This window comes from Peromyscus maniculatus, chromosome 5 (assembly GCF_049852395.1).
Source record: "Peromyscus maniculatus bairdii isolate BWxNUB_F1_BW_parent chromosome 5, HU_Pman_BW_mat_3.1, whole genome shotgun sequence".
Classification (NCBI taxonomy): domain Eukaryota; kingdom Metazoa; phylum Chordata; class Mammalia; order Rodentia; family Cricetidae; genus Peromyscus; species Peromyscus maniculatus.
Genome location: NC_134856.1, coordinates 78,797,311 through 78,819,938, shown reverse-complemented (window position 1 = coordinate 78,819,938; position 22,628 = coordinate 78,797,311). Strand labels below are relative to the sequence as shown.

General features: G+C 38.8%; 1 protein-coding gene across 7 annotated transcripts in view; it reads right to left on the bottom strand.

Annotated features, from left to right (window-relative positions):
* Positions 1-21,932, bottom strand: part of Mindy3 (MINDY lysine 48 deubiquitinase 3) — a 73,973-nt gene extending 52,041 nt beyond the window's left edge. For 2 of the 7 annotated variants that reach the window (XR_001579445.3, XM_016004515.3), the window contains exons 1-6: positions 21,602-21,896; positions 11,934-12,013; positions 8,165-8,225; positions 6,318-6,488; positions 3,079-3,130; positions 2,128-2,242 (exon numbers count right to left, since the gene is read on the bottom strand). Coding sequence is in view for 6 of the 7 variants with exons in the window: in XM_016004515.3 (XP_015860001.1) it covers positions 2,128-2,242; positions 3,079-3,130; positions 6,318-6,488; positions 8,165-8,225; positions 11,934-12,013; positions 21,602-21,695 (573 nt within the window). In the remaining variant the exon portion in view is untranslated. Of the gene's footprint in view, positions 1-2,127; positions 2,243-3,078; positions 3,131-6,317; positions 6,489-8,164; positions 8,226-11,933; positions 12,014-21,601 lie in introns of those variants that run through there. The other 5 variants (XM_006985925.4, XM_016004516.3, XM_016004519.3 and 2 more) reach the window with 5 other exon arrangements.
* Positions 21,933-22,628: the final 696 nt, after the last annotated feature.

Genomic DNA, 22,628 nt, shown 5'->3' with positions numbered 1-22,628 from the left:
AAAACTTAGTAAATTCATAGACTTCTGAGTTTAGATAGTGATATAAAGTTAAATACATAAAAGATATAATAGGTCAAGAAAACGGAAAGCTTACATATATGACCATACTTTCTCCCCCAAATTGGTAATTCAAATATACAGTAACAAAATATCAGTTGAGGACAGAAAGTTTCTCCTTCTTAAAACCAATTTCCTGACACATTTTCAATCTTACAGACAGGAGGCTGGAGAACCACAGGACGAGTGAGGGACCTTAACCTCATCAACTCCAAAACAGCACGAAGTGACATCCACAGCACTGCAAAGCTAACCAGAACCACTGATTCTGGTATACTATAGGCCACACCTAAGGATACAATAGACAACCAACAATCAAAGTACTAAAAGGCTGTCTAGATACCCTAGGAAAACAAAGGGTTATGCGATCTTGACTTGTCATCCCAGGGAACAACAAAACAAAGCAGCTACAACCAAGTCAAAATGCCTGGTGGGAGCAGGCGGCAGAGTCAGGGGCTGAAGGAATTACTTCAGAGAGCAATAGCTCAGAGGGGTCCAAAGGGGACAGCTAACACAATGGACAGCTAGAACAGCTGAGGCTACAGACGATAGCAGGACCTGAGGCAAGAACACTGGGTGAGAGTGAATGGTCAAGAAAGTTCCTGAGGGTGCAGCACCTTCGTCACTGCCACTGCCCCCCCTCACCTGACCTCCAAGCACTTTGGTACCTTACTTTACTTAATACAGTAACTTGCTTAATATTTGGTCCACTTCTCCTATTGTTTTTTCTTTATTCTAACTATTTTATTTGTTCTCTTTCTCTTCCATTCTATGGCCACCATCCTGCTTTAGGCTTCTACTACAATACTATTTTCCTAGTTTCCTTCACTCTAGTATTCCATTTTCCAAATCTCTTCATCACAAATTCTTATTCCAATTTCGGCATCTTTCATTCACACACACACACAAGAAAATCTTGTCATTTCTATACTTAAAAAATTGTATTGTGTTCCAATTCCGATATGAAACCTAAAGTATTATTTTTGTATTCACAAGAAACCTCTTATATAAAAGTGTGAATATCATCTTTCACAGTTGTGCCTAGGTATTTCACACTGCAGTAGGACTGAAGTATTTATGATCCCTCAAGCTGTGTTATACCCCACTATCCCTTCCTCTTTAGACTTGTTGCTTCTACTCTTTGGTAAATTACAACTTTTCTACATGTAAAACTCCTCTCATCCATACATCCACCAAATGGTCCTTACTATAGAGTCTGTCTGTCCTTGAGTCCTTTCAACAAACTTAAGTCATATCTTCTTTCTATGCAAAATATTTTGCATGTAAAAAATATTAAAACACCCCAAAACATGACCCTAATAGAATTAATATATCATTTTTATAATAAAAAAAACAGAAAAACTTTTAAAAAAAAAGGATGTCACATACCTATCAGAGTGTTAATGATAAAAAAAAATTAAAAAAAAAAAAACTTATTTCAGATAAGGTATAATCAGGAGATATTCAAGGGAACCTGAAAGGCTACAAGCAATTTGAGATTGGCATTTGCAAAAAGAAGACAGGACCAGAAGCATGCATGCTGGAGTTAGTTGCAGAGAGGTGTGCTAAGAGAAAAAGCTACCCATAAAAGAAAAACAAGAAAAATTACACAGAACCCAGGAAATGATTCTTATGGAATTCTAAAATTCAGAAGGGGAGCAGCGTGAGAAAACACAGAAAGAAGGAAGAAGCTATTAAAGAAAAAAAAAATGAGACATTATATGAAAAAAAAAAAACTAGCACAAGGATTAACAACTAAATCCAGAAAAGAGGGGTCAGAAAGAGTTTCTACAGGGGCTAAAGGTCAAGTGCTAGATATTGCTAAGATCAAAGAAAACTCAAATTAAGAAGAACTGATATCTCATGATTAGAACAGTGTCAATCACCTCTGTGGTCCACAAGGGCAGAGGGGAGGAAAGTGTGAACGTGGTTAAAGAATGAATAGAGGCAGGATCAACCTCTGTACTGGCAGCAAGATTCCTAAGCATGGGTGTACAAACAGCGGCCACACAGCATCTAACAGCAGGAAAAACAGCACTAAGCTGAGACAGTAAATCGTCTTAAACAAACCTTCGTCAGTAATACAGAATAGAGAAAAAGCAAGACTCCAAATTTGTTTCCCCACATTGAATACTGGTCCAAGACAGCATCTTTTAATTCTGATACAGTTCTGAATGATCTTTTTCTGGGGGGAAGAAGAATTAAGTATTAGTATCCTGATTACTCCATTCATAAATGGAAAAATTTTAAATTCTTATTCATTACAACATACACACAGGAGATATTTAGGAAGTATCTTCGAGTTCTAAAAACAAATTTAGCCCAGGAAAGCAAAAACTACACGGACAACTGCTACCATTTATGAGCAGTCCACTCAGACAGCCTGAGTCTGGCACCACTGCCTCAGACTATGCAATTATTCAGACAACGGACTGGCCCTTTTCAAAGAGGGGTCAGCAACAAGAACACTATCATTTAAAGCCTGGAAGTTTCTTCAACAAACATCCGAGGGCCACATTTGTGGCTTCTTTTAAAAGAAATTAATGTTAAATTTCAAAATGCCACCTGTAATTCTGTCAACACAGCAGCCTTCCTTTGATTTTATGACAAAATCTTTAAATGTTCAGATAAAATATGGGCAGTTTTAGTGAAAATTACAGGAAGCATATTTTGGTAAATAAGTAATCCTAGTATTTGTCTCACTGCAAATGATTTTACATTCATCCAGAACAAAAAAACATGATAAAATGATTTATTTTCACTGATAATGATGAAGAGGTATTTAATTTAGTTTTTTAAAAAGTATACTTGGATAGTTAGTTACTTTAGGACTTAGAATTACATACATGTATAAATTGTTTTTAAATTTGAAAGCAAATTAATGCTCAAACCAGGTATTTTAAGCTCATGTTTCAGTAGAGAAGAACTATGTAAGTCTAAGGCCCTTTCCACAGTATGAACAGACTTAAAATGGCAATGGGTCCACAAGGTAAGTATTTTAAATGTTTCAATGTTACTTACTGAATTAATGCATGAAATCGCTCAAAGCCAAGCTCTTCGACAGCCAAGGCAGCTATACATAAAAGACACTTTTCAGCACTACACATGGCAAATAAACGACACAAGATACACACAGCAGGCTGAAAACACTTCACGCAATCAAAATATTCCCTATTTCTACTCCCTTGCAATTCTTAGTTTACTCTCAACTTTACAGTAACAGGAATTTACAGTTCATCATCTTAGTTACTAAGGTTATAACTGAACTGGATACAGTACTGAGAATATAGAAGGGTTACTAAGTAACCAACATCTCTGTACAATTCAATTACTGCCAGGAGAACATGCAATGCAAAACAGGAACTACTGCCTGTTTGTCCCACATTGTCATGTGTCCCGAACTTTAAAATAATCCCGCAATTTACAAGAGAAGTGACTATCAGCACTGACCTTTTTCAGTATAAAATCCTTAGGCTTACTGCTCACTTATTAAACAAATGTGTATAAAAGGCATAGCACTGAAACCACAGGTTCAAGGACAGATTTGAGTTTGTTTCCTCATTTATTCATGCAATCATTTACAAGTTTTCAATAACTGTTAAGATTATATTAGTAAAGTACAAGTTTTAAAAATTTTTTAAAGAAAGCCTTTAAACCGAAGATGACATTTACTAAGGCTGAATTCACGAAGTGGTGGACACTCTTGTGAGCACAGGCCTGATCTTCCTTAGTGGCCACGGCCTCTTCACCTCTGGTTGTAGAAGGAAGCTGAGGTCCACACGAGAACCCTAAGAGCACCAAGCTCTAACCAGCATTGGAAGGTAGACTCAGTTCTATCCAAGACTCTTGGCTTCCAGAAGATAAAGTCTTTAAAAGCCAATCAAAATGCCCACTTTCTTGCAATGAGCAATTTCATGAAGCAAATGGTAGTACATCTCACACAAATTTTTACTACTGTTTAAGGAAACTGATTATGAAATCAGAATTAAAAATTTTTACTTACAATTTAAAATTGCACATTATACTAGTTTTATATAGCCTAATTTTAACTTTCCAATGTTTCAAATGACTTTCTAAAATCTTTAGAAGTCAAAATGGATTAATTTACCTTTTGGTTTATGTGGGAAACAAACTGAAATTGAACCCAAGAATATACTACTACAAACAAATGTGCATTACTAAAAAGCAAAAAATATTCACACCACAGAAGCCAATGGAATTAATGCTTGTACACAATGTAAAATCAATGAGAGGGGGAAATACTTCACTTTTAAATTATGAAGGTAAATAATTCTATTTAGCCTCTTTCAAATTATACTGTTTTATAATGCCTGCTTATGCTGCACTGGAAAGGTGACATAAAGAGAGTTCTTTAAAAAGGCAAGCCAAAATAAATAAAGCTTAGTTGCAGAAACAATGGAAAATAAGACATAAGAGGATGAACATAACTGGGAATAAAGAAAAACAGGGAAAACATTGTTATATGGAATAAATATTTCAATGTAAGTTCAGTTCAACTGTCAGTATCTAAGATAAATTCTCAAATTTTCAGCTAGTAAAATGTTTTAAATCTATATGAAATTAAAGTATATTTCAAATATGTTTTAATGTCATGTTTATTTTTACAGTGAAGTATTAAGTAAACTACAAAAGTCTACAGCATGTCTTTTTTTTGGGGGGGGAGTCAATATAACACACTCATCTAAATTATTTAGGTAACTGACTGCAATGAGGCCCTCACTCTAGAGCTTTCTAACCCATTAGTACAGCCATGTACCACTTCCTTCACAGTAAGCACATGGATGCACTAAAATCCAAATGAAAATGCTATCAATGAGCTTAAACTCTTTGAATAGTTTAAGTATCTCTCTCTCAAAAATCAGTATCTTACATGGAATTGTTAACATGCTTACATGCCATACAGTAAAATTTACAAAACATTTAAAAATTAGTCTTAAATGATGTTTTATTGTCATCCTTTTGAGTAGTTTCCATTTGTTTTTAAATTTCATAATGAGCTCCAAAATAAATTTTTTGAAAGGCAATGTTCTAAAGTCCTGAAAAGAAGCATTACATAACTGTTTTAAGTTTTTAAAATTATTCTTCACAAATATGTTATTAAAATTTGCCAACCACAAGCCATTCTAATTGCAGAGGTAGGGAAAAATGATAGTGAAAATACTGGGCTAGTTCAGCTCTGGGAAGGCAACATTGCCTCACAATGATTCTCTATGGAGAGTGGTACACGTCACACACATTCAAGTGTTTACCTTCTAGCATGAGGTAGATAAGCTTTGCAAAACCACGCTATACGGAAGGCGGTGAGTACACTGCAGTATGGACGGACTCATCACTTATTCAGTCTATGGATTTGAGACTACTAATTATCAAAAACTACCTTCTAGCAACATTATTCCTCCAAAGCAAATCAAACAACTCGTATCTATTTTCCCTACCATGAGAAGTCTCTAATTTACTAGCTCATTTTGGCAATATTTAAGACACTTTAAGAATGTCCAAGTGTGTAATTTTTTGTGGTTATTGTTTTGTTTTTCCAAGACAGGGTTTCTTTGTGTATCCCTGGCTGTCTTGGAACTAGCTCTGTAGATCAGGCTGGCCTCAAACTCACAGAGATCTGCCTGCCTCTGCCTCCCAAGTGCTGGGACTAAAGGGGTGCACAATTTTTATGAACAAGAATAGACATTATTTGGATTATTTAAAAGAAAGAAACTACAGTCAAGATATAGAAAACTTAAGACATAAATAAAACAAAACTAAAATTACCTTGGTCTAGATATATATAACAATATTGGAAAAGTTCAGGAGCAAAGAAACAGTGTATAAATAAGAAAATGTCTCCATCTTTGTTCTAGAAAGCAACTAAGTATATCTAAACATTCAATGGCACAAAAAGCCCTTCTCATCTAAAGAAGAATAATGCAGACCTAAATCTATAGCATATAGATGTAAATTCTTTAGATGTTTAATATCAAAGTTTTAATGCTCAAAGGAGATTTCATCAAGTAAAAGTTAACTAGATTTTTAAAATGCTTAAAAGATAAATGTAACTCCTTTTGTGAAAATGCATTGTCCTATAGTATTTAAAATAATGGAAAAGGAAACAAATATTAAAGATTACTAATTAAACTTAGGATAGAAAAAGTTATAAAAACTTAAACTATTTTCTCTTCAAACTTTTCAATAGTTTTACTAAAACAGAAGGACAAGAAATGACTTCACAAAATAAAAACGTATCTTACAAGAATGCTCCACTTGGCAACTAGACTGTGCAGGACTCCCAGCAACACTAGCCGTTTCCTCGGTTGTCCTTCCTCTTAACCATGAAACCAAGCAGTAGGATCCAGAGCTGTCACAAGCACTTTCTAAAATATCACATAAGGTATGACAGAGGAGCTCCTTCTGCTCTTCCTCTAAAAATAATCAAAGTATAAGTTATAATGGTTTGTCTGAAAAAGAAAATCCAGTCATGAAAAATAGTAAGAATGCCTTGGCTTAATAATAAAAATCAAGTGTTTTATAAGAATGAGGAAAATCCATATATAACCAGGAGACTAAAAAATGCAGAATTTAACATTATGAGAAATAATATGCTAATTATCTCTGTCTTGAGCACCTGAGTGCTCAGGTTCCCTTTACTGCAGAATCAAGTATAATGAACAACAGGGTCCCTGAAGACCTTTGTTCTCTTCATCTTCTGAATCTAATGTCTGATCACTTTACAGGAATAAGAGCAAGGTTATAAGACACCATTAGCACACAAAAACCACAATCCATTATGATAGCAGAAGCAACCACTGTTATGCTGAATAAACCAGAAGCCACTACACCATTCCATAGCAAGCCTTGGAAGGCACATGCAAGGCCATCTCCTCCAGAACCCGAGTAGCCCTCCTCCTCTCTAGTGGTGCCCCTCTCCAGATGCACTATCACACTCCAACTTCCAAATGAAGGCTGTATAACAAAATCCCGTATCACATTTTATGATAAAAGAGGCTTCCGTCTTTTCTAATGCAAAGTTCTTTATAGTCAGTAACAGTTCCATGCACTTTGCAGCAGAGCCTTCATGACATTATGGCAATGCTTTCCAAATTTGTCAAAGTGACTGTATTTTTGAGGAAGAAATGTTTTCTGCAATTAAAAGTCAGGTTAATAACTGACTCTCAGAAAGTTTCCTTACTGAACTTGTGCATTTCATATTAACACTAAATATATAAGACCGGGACACCTTTAACTCTTCAGTTCAAAATTATGAGGCGATTCTATGGTCATACGTTAGAATGGAAGCTATTGTGTTCTTATACACAATATTGGCACTGTAATATCCTGCCTTCTTCTAGAAGTGACTATGAGGCTCACAAGAAATTCTGCAACTAAGGAAAATCTTTGTAAATTGTCAAGTGGAATGAAAATGCTTGTTATCAGGCACTATCCTGTACCTATGTAATACAAGCTGCAACACCATGGCAGCTTTATTGCAATATAATTACTTTCAGTGTTCCCACTATAATAAAAGATATAGGAGTAAAAGGAGAATGTTGAGTTCCTAGTCAGAGCCCAATAAGGCAAAAAAGAAAAGAAAAAAAAAAAAAGAAAGAAATAGAGACAGGGAGGGAGACCAATAACAACAAACAGACATGGTGGAGGAAGAATGTAATCCTGGCAATAAGCAGTTAAAGTAGAAGGCTCTTGAGTCTGAAGATAGCCCGGCCTACAGAGCAAGTTCCAGGCTAGCCTTGTTATTTATCAAGATCCCATCAAACAAACACACACCAGAGCATATGGCTATTCTTTATGGGTATATCATCATCTAAAAGTTAAGAGAAACAGCCATTTTAGCAAGAGGCCAAGTGTTTTCCCTTACTTATAATACCTTGTCTTCCTTCTCCTATTAAAAATCTGAAATGCACACTGAAACAAAGTCACTGTTTATGAAACTTCCTGAAACATTCAAGAAATGCTACCCCACCAATTGTTTCCTACTGAAGACAATCTTTTTGTTTTTTAATTGAATTACTAACAATAAATGCTGCGTAGCCCAGGTTTAGAAGAGAAGATGAAGGAAAAACTTGAAAGCCAGCTATCATACCTGAGCAATCCCGCCAGGACGACTTCTCAGATGAAAACAGAAGCTTCTTCAAAAGAAATGCCTTTACACAATTAAAGCAGTGGTTAGAATTCATTGTAGTCACATCTCATGCTGCTCTCTTACTTTTCAAAATGGAAAAAATTAACACCACCTTTCTGTTCTTTTGAGCGGTTTTATTGAAACTTCAAATAGTCTTCCCCCATATTCAAAAGTCAGTGTATATAGTTATTCACTTAATATAAACTTTACCCCAGAGTTAAGATTATCCACCTCAGATACATACTTTCTAATAAGCAGAGAATTAATTTACATAATAAATAGGTAACTAGAAATTACAGCAAATTAGTGTTCTGTTCACACAGTGAAGGGTTACAGGAACATGTCTACAGTTCTCTTGGATTTCTGGGGTAGGAGACATCTAAATACAACAATGGTTGTTTCCTCTTAGCTCTGATCTGTTATAGAAAGAATACCACTACTGGCCAACTTGGAAAATTAGCAAGACCCTATCTCAAGTTAAAATCCAAAAGCACTGTGGATGAGGCTCAGTAGTAGAGCACTTGTATACCATGGTGAGATTATGAGTTAGATGCTCAAGACTATGGAAAGAAAAGAAGAAAGAAAGGGTGAGAGGAGGGAAGGGATAACCCAACTATCAATCACTTCTCACAAGAATTCATCGTTTCATGATTTGAGTCATCAAGTTATATGATTCGAAAGAAAAACAAATTGGTCCCTAATCTTTTCTGTCATAGAAATCTGTGGGATATAGGACAGTGCCTCCTTAAGGTACAGTGCAGTTGACTTGTTTAAATGCAGACTCTTGGGGTCCACGTGTTGAATATGAATCTGTGTAGGGCAAGTCTAAGAAACACGGGTATTATAGGCCTCTTCATATGCTTCAAGAAAGCAGGATGGATACTGCTTTTAGTCAGAAGGACCTAAGCTTGAGTCTTGATTAACTACCCTATTAATCAAAAGTGTTAGGACAATCTTTGAAAGATTTCAGTAAGAAAATGTATGCAATGGAATCAGCATACTACCTGGCACTTAACAAGCCATCAATTCAAAGAATTTTACCACCCACAACAGTAAAGTTCTACTGTACCTAAATAGAAATAAAGCAAACACTATCATCAAATATATACTATCATCCAAAATCAACATAAATTGACTACCTTGTGTCACTATCTATAGTACAAACTTGGGAGGTAAAGCAGGAATAATACTACTAATACTAATACCACCACTAATACTACTGCTGTTGGCATATAATATTTCCTTCATTCTTTCCTCATAATTGGTTTCGTAAGAAGGAATTATAATGCTTATATTAAGATGTGCACTTTCTGTTTTTCATAGAAATTAATAGCCATAATCACTACTTTTATAAAGCTCCTAAGATTTACCTGTTATTTCCTCATTTAAATTTTATTACAATATATTAGGTTGGTTGCAACTTTTGCTACTATAAATGAGTTTCTTCATAGAAAAAATGTTTTCCATATAAAGGGTTATTTTTAAAGAGAAACTCACAGAAGTATACTATTGCATCAAGACTCTATATTGTCATGGCTCTAGCCATTGTCTAAACACCTTCCCAGAATCTTAGTGAAATCAGTACTAGACAGCAATATGAGAGAGTGCCAGTACATCCCACCCACATATGGCTTGACAATATTATATCTAGAGAGTTTCAAAAAAAGAAAAAGAATAGAATCAAGCTCCAGTTTGCTCTTCACTGGCCCACACTCAGCAAATGCCTTTATGCTCTTATTGTCTAGCATCACTCTACCTGTTAACTACTCCGGGATGCCATCTTACCACTGGGGATGGAGTGTTTTTCTTACCCTGCTTGTACTAATTTCCCATGTAAGACAAGACAATATCCTTGCTAATAATGTTTACTGAAACTATTTTTTTCTGAGCTTAAAGAAATCCTTTTCTTGGAGCATTAGTACATTAATATTTGGATTTCTTATGGTTCAAGGATATATTTGGCATGTGGTAGGAGATGATCTAAAATCATGTCCCTCAACTTGTTATATTGGTGGTATTTATACAATTTCATTTTATTTCACCACCTATGACAGTTCCTTTATGACAGTATGTGATAAATTCTTGGTAAATTCTTATTTAATAAATGAATTATCTGTTTAATGCTATTCCTATGTACATTTTTTAGAAGCATCATGTTCTAAACTTAATAGTTCAAAGGGGTTACTGTTAATATTTTGACTTACTCTTAACAATTTAATTTTGATATTTAAGCTGAAACACTAATATAAATAAAATAATTGTATTGATTGAAAATATTGTTATGTTTCTCACACTGAACCAATGCCTCAAAGGTCTGTAACAAGGCAGTCAGGATTTTAATGTTCAAGTTATCCCTTGTTTATTTTTTACATACACTGACTTTTAAATGCTGTAGCCTATCTTCTACCTAACTATATTTGTGGACCTTCAATCTTACAGTACTATTACTGACCAGAGATTATTTCCAAATCTAACACACATGAAGAGCCTGGGATCTTCAAATTTAAACAAGATTCCTACTGCTACCTGAAATTTGCCTCAGCTACTCAGAAAAATAGATATAATAACTAGTAGTAGTATATCATATAGTATTATATAAATAGTATATCTAATCACACAGAATATATAAATGTACTATAGCTATTGTTATACTTAAATTTCCACTGTATATACTTAACAATTCTGAAGTAAGATTCAGACACTAAAATTTTTCTTAATAATTTCACCAATGTGAAAAAAAAGCTTTATTCTTTGAAGAAATAAAAACAAGATGGTCTATAAAGATGTTAGAATAACTCAGTGGAGACTGCTTTTCTTTTTTTTTTTTTTTAACTTTTTTGAGCTTTATTTTATGTGTATGAACGTTTTGTCTGCATTTTGGTATGTGCACCATGTATGTACCTGGGTCCTCTGCAAGAGCAACCAGTGTTTTAAACTGTTGAGCCATCTCTCTATTCCTGAGATGGCTTTTCTTTTAGAGAAACACATTTTAATTGAGTGATGTTAGCATATGGAGGATAAAGTTGGCAACTGATGTCTTATGTAACCAAGAGTTTAGAAATGTCTCCTTCATGTCCAGTGGGCAATTTGTATCATTTCTTTTCTTTTTTTTTTTTTTTAAAGATTTATTTGTTATGTATACAATGTTCTGCTTCTGCTTGCACATATCCTTTCAGAGCAGAAGAGGGCACCAAATCTCATTCTAGATGGCTGTGAGCCACCATGTGGTTGCTGGGAATTGAACTCAGGACCTCTGGAAGAACAGCCAGTGCTCTTAACCTCTGAGCCATCTCTCCAGCCCGTATCCTTTCTTAACAAATATTTTCAAGTATGAACAGCAATACAAACAAACAGCTCTGAGGTTACACTGATTGTTGATTCTAGCAATTTAACAGTTTAGAGCACTAGTCGGTTCTGAAATTCAAAAACATTAAGATTTAACACTAATTTAATACTACAAAATGGGCCTCCATCTGTAATTCCTAATCTTCTGAAAATTGGGGTATACCTCTTATTTTTCCTTGAAAACAGTCAAAATGCTACTCCTGTAAAGATTCACTCATTCTCAGAACTCACTGTTATTTTGGAGAGTTACAGCTCCATGTGTTAAGAGTTGTTAGATGGCCATATTGGGTTGTCCTATGGGGTACAGACATCAGAAAACAAACGCAAGTGCGAAACTTTTGAACATGACCCTTATCTAAGGAGTTGGTAAAGTAGTCTATGTTACCTGAACAGGTGCAATAACAGCACAGGGGCCACCTTCAAACTGTTCTAATGCAGATCCCTCTGATTCACTAAACACAAACCCTAAAAATGAAAGCAAGTAGCAAGGATTAAAAATAATTCCAGTAGCATCTATAAAAGAATTGTTCGGGTACTTAGCTTTGAGATCATGTTTTACAACAGCAAAATATCTACAGTTATTGGAGAGAATGACTCTTCTTTTAAGAGACCAAGAGGACTCTTTGGAAAATGTTATGCAACTACTACCTCTCCTCCAAAATATTTATAAAATCCCCTCCACCCCCGGCTTGCTTCTCTCTCTCTCTCTCTCTCTCTCTCTCTCTCTCTCTCTCTCTCTCTCTCTCTCTCTCTCTCTCACACACACACACACACACACACACACACACACACACACAATTTCACACCCAGGGACCACTCTACAAAGGCAAAGTGGACTTGAATAGAAGGACATTAAATTTACTTTTATTTCTCTCTTGGTCTGAAGATGAAAATGAGCTCATGCATGCCAAGCACACACTCAGCACTAAGCTATACCCCCAACCTCTACATCTTACTTTTAGATCATTTAATTTGCTTGAAGGAAGACTAGAAATCCAAACACTTTTCCAGACAGTATTTTTGTTGTTGTTCATTTCAATCTTTTGTTTGTTTGTTTGTTTAAAATAATTTAGTTAATAATAGCAGTAGGCTAGGCAGCATTTGCCTACTTCATTTCCATCTTTGGGTCACATTCTGTAATTTAAAAACTAAGTGGCATGATAGATAGCAAGTGTTCACACACTGGCTCTACCTTATATTTATTTATTTATTTATTTTTAATTTTTTTGTTTGTTTTTGGAATCAGGGTTTCTCTGTGTAGCTTTGTGCCTTTCCTGGAACTCACTCTGTAGCCCAGGCTGGCCTGGAACTCACAGATATCCGCCTGGCTCTGCCTCTGAGTACTGAGATTAAAGGTGTTCCACTCCCACACCCCACCTTGGCTCTACCTTATTTTAAATATTACTAATCAGCATTAACTGATAGTAGCTAAAGTTATGCAGAGGGCCCTGAGACAGAAGTCAGGAGAATCCACTAGAAACTCTGGAAAAAATCATTTCATCTCCTTGAGCCTCAGTGGTCTTATTTTTAAAACGTTCACATTCAACTTCAGTGTGCTACAGATCTAGGGAATTTTACTAATGGCTAGATTCAGCAGCCCAGCAAACACACTGGGTTTGTTTATATTTCATACACACTAGATCTTATACGTGCAATTCCGAATATATGCAAGACTGCTCCAATCTGATAATCCAGCTGAAGAGACATATAAATAGGTAATACTAAAGACCATGCTAATTTACCAGAAGAATGAAGGACACTGTGGGTGTCCTGGGTGCAGAAAGGAACAACTTACTCAGCCTGAGTCAAATCTTAACAGATGAATTGGGGGTGTGCCTGGGAGCAAGGATAGGTAAATGACATTCAGGCAAAGGAAACATCAGTATTAAAAGGCAAAGAGCTGTGAGGGCAGGGAAAGGTGACAGAGCAAAGGGAAACTGAATGCAGCCAAGGGCAGGCGGGGCAGGCAGAAGTGGCAAACAGGCAGAAGGGGCAGAAGAGGAGCACACCACAGAGACCTGCATGAGCTCGAGGGAGCTCTGTCCTCGCGGAACTACACCGTCTTCTTCGTTTTTGAAGGATGGAAATAGAAAAGCTCTTTCAAGAGCCCAGTAGAGATGGAACTGACCTAATAAAAGCTTCTTTCCTATGGAGAAGAGAGCTATTTTCAGATGGTACTTCTCAAGTGAAATGAAAGTTTGATTACTATATATAAATGGAGTGTGCTTGATATAGAGAATAGATAGAGATACAGAGAAATGAGAGTTGCCTCGGAAGTTTCTACAGAAAACAACCAAACAAAACAAGCTGAGGACCTGGAGCTGCCTCAGCAGCCTCTCCTTTAGCCTCTCTTCCAAACAGATCTAATGTGGATTTCAGAGTTTTGAAAAACATAAGTGATCCCAGCAAGAATCCACCCCACACCCTCTCGTTCTTGACCTCTCAGCCCCACACCAGCCATCTCTATGCAACAGCTATCTTTCTCACCTCAGCCACCTCAGCTCACATTATGTGCTCACTTTCAATTCCTGGCTGCACCCAGCTCACTCTCTCCCACATTCACTGTTGATTCCTCCAGGATACTCTTAAAGACTCATCTAATTTTCCAGAGTCACCTAAAACCACGAGCATCAACTCTTAAGAAACTTGGTCTCTTGCATTTTGGTCCCTCTTATTTATTCCCAGTCTTACTGCAGCACCTCTTAAATGCCGATGATCCCCAAGGCCTGGCCTCACAGCTATGCATTTTCCTTTCTGTATGTTCTCTCTGATAATATGCAGAATTTTATCTGCACCTAACAATTTCATCTACTTTCTCAACTTCCATTACTGATTATAATCCACAAATATAAACCAGAATCTAAAGTCTTTATGTGGGCCTACACAGTGGACTTGTGTCTCTCTGTTGAGATTCTTCCAGGTCTTCAAACATCCCTGCCTCCACCTCTTCCACCATGCCTTTGTGCATAATGCACATTCTGTCTGAAACATGTGCTAGCCCTTTCTAAAGGAAGTGACATTTTTTTTTTATGCTTCCTCCTACCTTTGGGCTCAAGGCTCCAAAACATACCTTGGATGTGTCCATTTCTACCCTGTATCTAGTCTGTCTTATGGTTTAAACTGCTATCCCCTTCACCCCCACATCTGGCATATTGATAAAAGTTCCCAACCACACCTTCTAGCTCTTCATCTGCTTAACCCTCCTATTCATCAGGATTGCCCGGAGAGTATTTCAGAAATGGAAACAAGCTTTGCTCACAAAAAAAATTTCTATGGCTTCCCACTGCAAGTAGAATAAAACCTTAACTCTCTTTTCTGGTCTAAAAACATGGGAGGATCGATCAATTCAATGGACCTCTATTTACATTTACTTTGCTTAGCTACAGAATCCTTATTAATACTTGCTCTTCTCTCCAGAGGAAATGCTTCCTTCTACTCTGCTCTTCATATTTTTCAGGATTCAATTTAGATGTTAACTCCATAGAGACTTCCTGGCAAACCTGTCTAAGCAGTCTACCATCCCTGAGCAGAATGTTCCTTCTCAGGTCTTTGATGGGATTGAAGACTAGCAGTTATAGTTACAACTTAGTATATATAATATCTTAGATAGAACATATTAAGTATTAGATTCAGGTTCTTTAGGATAGGACACCTTTGAATGATCTTTATAACATGCCGTTTACCTATGCTCTATACTTCTCTGGATTTTAGAATGTGTTTCTTGCTTGATATTGTTTGCATTGGTTGTAGTTACATCTTATCTAGTTCATTATCCCTCATTATTTCTGGACAATATTTGATAACCATTCCTTTGTATATAGTCTTGTATTAGTTTAGAACCTTCTTATTTAGACAAAAAGGGGGAGATGTAGTGGGTAGCCATTCCAGCTTGGATCTGGAAGCTCCAACCCCCATTGAGACTCTGGCAACTGTCACGCCTACGAGGCGGGGTGAGGGGAGGTGCTGGAAACCTGAGAGCTGGATGGGCAAGCGCTCGCTCTGGGCGCGCTCTCTGTGCCTGAACCCTGGATGGTGGAGACTGATTGTGCAGAGCTCCAGAGAACACCGCTGGATTGCGATATGCTTTCCCCAGACCCCCCGCGACCTATCCATTCCTTCATTTGTAAGTCATCTACTAAATAAATCTTCCTTTTAACTACGTGGAGTGGCCTTTATAATTTTCCCCAATATCTTGCTGAATTTCTGAAAGGGAAGACAATAAGGGGTGTTTGGAAAGATGTAAAACAGCCATTACTACCATCTAGAAGTGGGAGATACTGGACCTCAGGGCCTGTTTTGGGACTATAGATAGCATCTGCAATCAGCTGAAACAGGTCAGTTTAAGCGAATGCCAACATGTACTGCAAAGATGATAAAGCTGAGAACACTGAAACTTGGGTAGCGGCTGTGTCAGCAATGTAGGATAACAGCTTAGAAAAACAGGCAAGACAAATACAGCAGCTGAAGCTCTAGAAAAGAACAATTAGATACAAGAGTAGTCAGCTGTGCCAAATGCTAAGCCATAAAATGCTGGATCAAGCATGCCACTGAAAGTACTACAAAAGAAAACTCAGAGCTAGTGAGAGAGGAAGACTTTAAGTGATAGAGGGAGAAACAGCAAAAGAAAACTATTTGTTGCACAAGTTTCACAGAAGGAAAAAGGATGGCAACATGAAGAATTATTTTGACACTTGATGTTAGCCAAAAGAATGAAGGCCATGAACTAGAAAATGGCACATGCTTTTAATCCCAGCACTTGGGAAGCAGAGGCAGGTGAACTCTGAGTTTGAGCCCAACCTGGGTCTACTCAGTGAGTTCTGGGCAGCCAGGGCTACATGGTGAGACCCTGTCTCAAAACAAACCAACAAACTAAATAAATAAATAAATAAATAAATAAATAAATAAATAAATAAATAAATAAATAATAGGGGTTGAATCAATGACTGATACAGGGGGAAAACGAAATTCAAGACCTACAAGTCGTACAAGAGAGCTGAGAAAGTATAGCATGGCAATAGTGACTACCAACCAGACAGGTTCTCACATATGCACCCCGCCCCACAGACTTTTTATAGTACTAGAAACTGGTGCAAAGGACCCACCTGAAGTTAAAATAGTTTTCACAATCTGCCAAGACACAATCTGCCACAGTCCTGATAATGCTGTATGCTTTCATGTTGAGCTCCTTAATTTTTAAGAGTATAACAGGATCCGGAGCTCAGAAAACATGAAAGCTGGTGACCTAAGAGATACAAATCTTAGAAGATTTCTAAACAACAAAAGAAAAGTGAAGCCACTGACTGGAGTCAAGGGAACGAAGAAAGGTGAGAACTGAGGATCTCTCTGGATGCTAGTTCTGAAAAGCACAAGGTTAGCCGACAAGGATGGAGAGAGAAGCGAGGACTCAGCTAAGGTGTGATGACTGTGCTGATGGCAGTCACAGGTTTATCCAGCACACAACACACTGGAGTCCATGATAACAACACATGGAGATCTGGAAGTAGTTAAGATGGATGGGAAAACTTAATGAGGAAAGTGACACCTAAGAGTGCAGGTGATTGCATGAAGACAACTAAATTTCAGGTTTAAACTGGGAATGAGAAGTGAAGCCGAGAGTCTGGGCCAACTCAGTAGCCATACCATCCAGAATCCACCAGTCCTCCACCCTCTCTTCTGCTAAGTAGGGTCCCTTGTCAGTACTTTGATAAGAGAGGTGATGCTAAGACACCTCCACTGTTTGCCCAAGGAGAATAAGGAAGGAACTCTGGTACTGCATGCAAGTGCAGAGAAGCAACAAAGTTCTACCAGTCTTTCAGTTCTTATAATAAATAATGAATTAGGAATGGATTTTAGCCTTCCTTAAAAATTTCACCAATATTCAAAGAAGAAGTAAAAACACCATTAAAAATCCTATCGATATAATACAACTATTAAGATCCACGGGTGGTGCTTACAGTTACGATCACATCAGTGAGCTGTTTTTACTTCTCTCCTTGAATACGAGTTTGTTAATGTACAGCTACTTTTATTGTCAAGTGCTTTCATTCAAATTATTTCCTAGATTTAAACGAAATTTGTTATCACAAAAGGACATTTTTTCTGATTAAACCTAAAATTACTCACCTAATAACTAATTTGATAGATACAGTTTTGTAACATATTTCACAGTGAAGACATACTCAGTTTCATGTTTTATAGGGCCTAATTTAAATGTGAGCCATGACCCTTTTTGCAAAATTCCAGGTTTCTATTCTCAAGTCTTGTCTGTACACATTTGCATCCCTCCAACCAACTAGATAAGTAAGGCCTCTAAAATCTTAACCAGTGTAAAACCAAGGGCACAGACATGGTTAGATTACTATAGATGGTCTGGGTTAAGTCAAATATCTGACTTGAGCCTATTTTCCTTAGCTAATGATGTTAGAATAGAGATGTTTATCCCCTGCTATCTTGGAGGGTTATAGCAACAGTTAAATAAGGTTTCAAAAACCTGTACAAGATGACACCATAGTGCAGAAATTTCAAATTTCAAATATTTCAAAGTACCAAGTAATTAACCTTCTTATGTGTTTGCAAATTATGATTTTTTAAAATTACCTAAGAGTTAAGTTATAATTTAGTTATGCTACAGAAAGGAAAACCTAAGTTCAAACTTTGACCCAAATGATCAGATAATGAATTACTTGTATGCATAGTGTGTGTGTGTGTGTGTGTGTGTGTGTGTGTGTGTAGCTGTGAGAGGACAACTTGCAGAAGTTGACTCTCTCCTTCAAGCATGTAGGTTCTGAGGATCAAACTCAGGTGGTCAGGCTTAGGTAGCAAGTACCTTTCCTTACTGAGCTATCTTGTTCATCCATTCTACATTTTTAAATGATCCTTTACTTTTCTTAAGTTAAAAAAAAATCTCACTTTCTATATTATTTAATAGAGACTGTCCCTTATTCCTGAAAACCCCCCGAATCTAATTTTAATCAAATACAGCTCTGCCATATTACAAAGAGACAAAACCCACATTAAGCTGCTGTAGCGAGTATCTCTTGTTCCAGAACACCTTCAGGTGAAACGATTAAACAACGTGATGTTTGGAGGAAGGGACAGAGCAGTTCCTGAGCTTCTGAGATCTAAACTGAGTGCAGGAAAACACAGGCCCCAAATGCTTCACAAGAGATGTTTTGGAAAGCTACACTACCCATGAGGAACACTGAGAATGAGAAAAGGCACTGGCCCTTTGCAGGGAGTCTGCCAAACACTGCGTTACGAAATCAACGCTGAAAATTGGACTCCTAGCTCGTCAAATGTTCCCATGATCAATACTACTTCTGTCAGACAGAGAAGACACCAATTTGGGTTCTGCTGGGACATAGTCAATCCGCTGGCTTCCTCTGTCTCCAATGCTACTATCCTGATCTACACCACTTCTCTTCCCGGACTAGAAAGACCATCTGATCTTAATCAGTCTCACCTGTCTCCCCTCAACCACAGCAATCAAATCAACCTTCTAAAAACAGAACCTGTATCTTCTTGCTCCAAAACTTCCAGGGACTCCTGTTTCATTCAGCATGAGGGCCAATGTCCTTATAAAGGCTAGAAAGCCTTATAAGACTATATTCCTTTGAAAGCGTTTATTTCCCTCCCCTTCGTACTGGCCCTCTGCAGCCACACTGATCTCCTTCCTGTTCCCCGATTAACAGGCAGAGAACATTTGGCACTAAGACTTTTACAGGGGTGGTGCCCTCTGTCTGGAACACTTTCTTCAGAGGCCTGCAGGACTGGCTCCAGGCACTGCAAGTGTTTCCGGAACTCTCTGTCCCTTCACCTAATAACCACTGCAGGCACCTGATATTTGCTCTACTAGCCCAGGCTTCAGCTGCAAGGGCTAGGGACAGCAGTGTGGTTTACAGGAAGAAAAAGAGTAAGTGGTACTAAGGAACTAAAAAGGGGGGGGGCGTTTTTTAAAAGGTAGGCAAATGAACAGGAGAAAACCAAAACAGAAAACAAATTTTCAAACTAAAAACAGTCAGCCTGGACCGACAAGATATGGCATGTCTTTTATCCCAGCACCCAGGAGGTCAAGGCAGGTGGATCTCATTGAGTTCAGGGACAGACAAACTACATGGTGAGACCTTGTTTCAAAAACAAAATGAAATCCAAACCTTTTAGTAAAAGGCTTATTGCCTTTAAACAAAATTGGAGAGATGGCACAGTGGCTAAAAGCACTAATTGCTTGTGAAGCACACCTGGGTTCAATTCCCAGCATCCATATGCAGGCTCACAGCCATCCATAACTTTGGTTCCAGGAAATCCAATGCCCTCTGCGGGCCTCTTGGGGCACAAAGCATGCATGTGTGTGCATGAACATATATGGAAGCAAAGCATTCATACACATATTTTTAAGTAAAAAAAAAAATCAAATAAATCTTTATATAAGGATTGCTAAAAAAAAAAAAAAAAAAAACAAACAAACCTCAAAACATATTCTCCTTGAAGTGAAAGGGATTTCCAAAGAATTAAGTAAAACAGACATAACAAAAAATGAACAACTATGTGCTACTCTATTGGCTTATTTTAACAAGCAAAGCAAGTTGGCTAAAGTAATTTCGTAAATGGAATCTCTCTAGATATAACTTTGTTTTACACTAACCATTTTACACCTGTATCTTATTTTCAGAAGGCTGAGGCTGCAGTTGTGAATTCAATGCAGTTATCGACCACAAAAATCAAGCCGCCTTACTAATGTGCCCTGGGCCTGCTTCCATAATCCCAAATGACCACCACAGCAACATTTAGCAATGGCCTCTAAGAGTAATTAATTCTGAGCACCATTAGACTGGCAGAGGAAGTGCTGTGATCCACATTCCTTTTAAAATGCAACAAACAATCTCAGACACCATCTCAAAACCAGGGGTACTTGAGGCCAAGTAACAATTTGTAGCGAGCAACACTATGTTTCCATTCAGAGCACCACACCTAACTACAAAATTACAACATAGAACTGCTTTCTGGCATTAGTCACTTGGATCTCTGCCTCACCTCACCCCGCTCCACCCCCGAAAAAAAACCAAACACTGATCACATAAAACTGACTTGGAGACAGGAGGTGTAAAGATCCGGACAGGTGGCACCCTTTAGGTGTCACACACTGCAGTCCACCATGGCCCCTCACCCCTCCACCCCTGCAGCAAGTCAGCCCAGAGCTGCAGAGGCACTTGGGCTCTTTGGTAAATACTCTCCTATCCCAATTTTCCCCATTAACAGACATTTAGAGCAGCTGTTCTCAACCTGTGGGTCTCGACCCCCGGGCCCGGTGGGGGATGGGATGGGGTGTGGGGGCGTGGGGGTTTGCATATCAGATATCCTGCATAGCGCATATTTACATTACGATTCATAACAGTAACAAAACTACAGTTATGAAGTAGCAACGAACTACTTTTATGGTTGGGGGATCATCACATCATGAAGAACTATATTAAAGGATCGCGCATTAGGAAGGGCATGGGTACTAGGACCGAGCTCGGGGTAACCGGGCCTAACGGGGGGGGGGATACTTGAGGTGCAGGAGCCAGGTTACTGTAACCAAGTCCGGGTACCAGAACTGAGTGCGGAGTCCCGAGGGGGCCAGAGCAAGGGGTACAGGGATCAAGCTCCAATACAGGGAAAGAGTGCGAGTACCCCAGGGACTGGAGCTGTGGGTGGTGCTAGGACCAAACGCCGGTACAGGGACAGAGTGCGGGGAGCGGAGGGGTGGAGGCTGGGGTCCTGGGACCAAGGGCCGGCATAAGGAAAGAGCGCGGATACTAGAGCGACTGAAGCTGGGGTACCAAGCCCGAATACAGGGAAAGAGTGAGGGTACCAGAAGAGCTGGAGCTGAGGTCGAGACCAAGCCGGGGTACCGGGACAGAACGTGGGTGCCCAAGTGCCTAGAGCGGGGGTACTGGGGCCAAGCGCCAGGTACCCGAGGTGGTGGAGCGGGGGTACTGGAAGCGAGCGGGGCGTCTCGGGCCGACTCCCTGAGCCCTGGCAGAGCGGCTGGGACGGTGAGCCCTGTCCCGGTACCTTGCGTCCAGCGGCAGAAGATGGTGTCCGACAGCCCGGGGCTGCTCTTGGTGCCCCACACCAGCTCCAGCAGCTCTTTGGTCACTTCGGACATGATGGGGACTGGGCAAGAGGGTCTTTGCTTCCCGGACTCCGGCCCCGGAACATAGGGAAGGGGAGAGTCGAGAAAGGGGCGGCGGAACGGCGACCCGGAGGCAGGGCGAGACGAGGGACTCACGCCGCCGCCGGCACAGACCGCGCCTGTCAAGCCCGGCGAAGCCGCAACCTAGAGTTTCCCGTACCGGAAGTGGCCGGACTTCCGACTTCCTTTAGCTCCGCCCCACCGCGGAGCACCGGGGAATCTCTTCCGCGGAAGCAGGACTGGTTAGAACTTCGAGATCGAGAGAGCTGGGAGTCTTCCTCCAACTTTGGGAACTGTACGGATTCGGGGTGGTTGGACTGTTGTTGGCTTTTGCCCTGCCCTGACAGGGGACTGAGAGAGCCCCTCCTCTCCTGGGCTCTGCTCTACTTTTTGTAGCAGGCTTTGAGGCCGTCGCTCTACTACCTGGCCCTTATAATCTAGAATAATTTACATAACTAGAATTATAAGATGAGAGCTGTGTCCTTGAGTTGGAAGCTGCTTTCCACTATCCCTTGATAAACCATGTAAAGTCCAACCAACTCATTACCTGGTTACACCTGTAAATGCATTCGTGTATTAAAAATAACTGCGGGTGTAACGCACATCACAGCCAGCTGAAAATAAGCTGACCTAAAGTAAGCTGACTGTAAACGGCACAGATTTCATCTCCCACGTTTTGAGACACATATGTTGGCAGCTCTTGAGATTAAAGACCAGGGTTTCATTAAAGGATTAGCATTCCGTGAAATTTAGTATAAATTATTTGTGACATTTAAAAAAAGATTATTTTCATTGATTGGCTTTGCCGTATAAATGGAAAGGGCAAATAGTGCATTTTAAAAGTTTGTGCGGTTTGGGTTCTTTTTTTTTTTTTTTTTGTTTTGGGAATGAAGTATTTCATAGTTA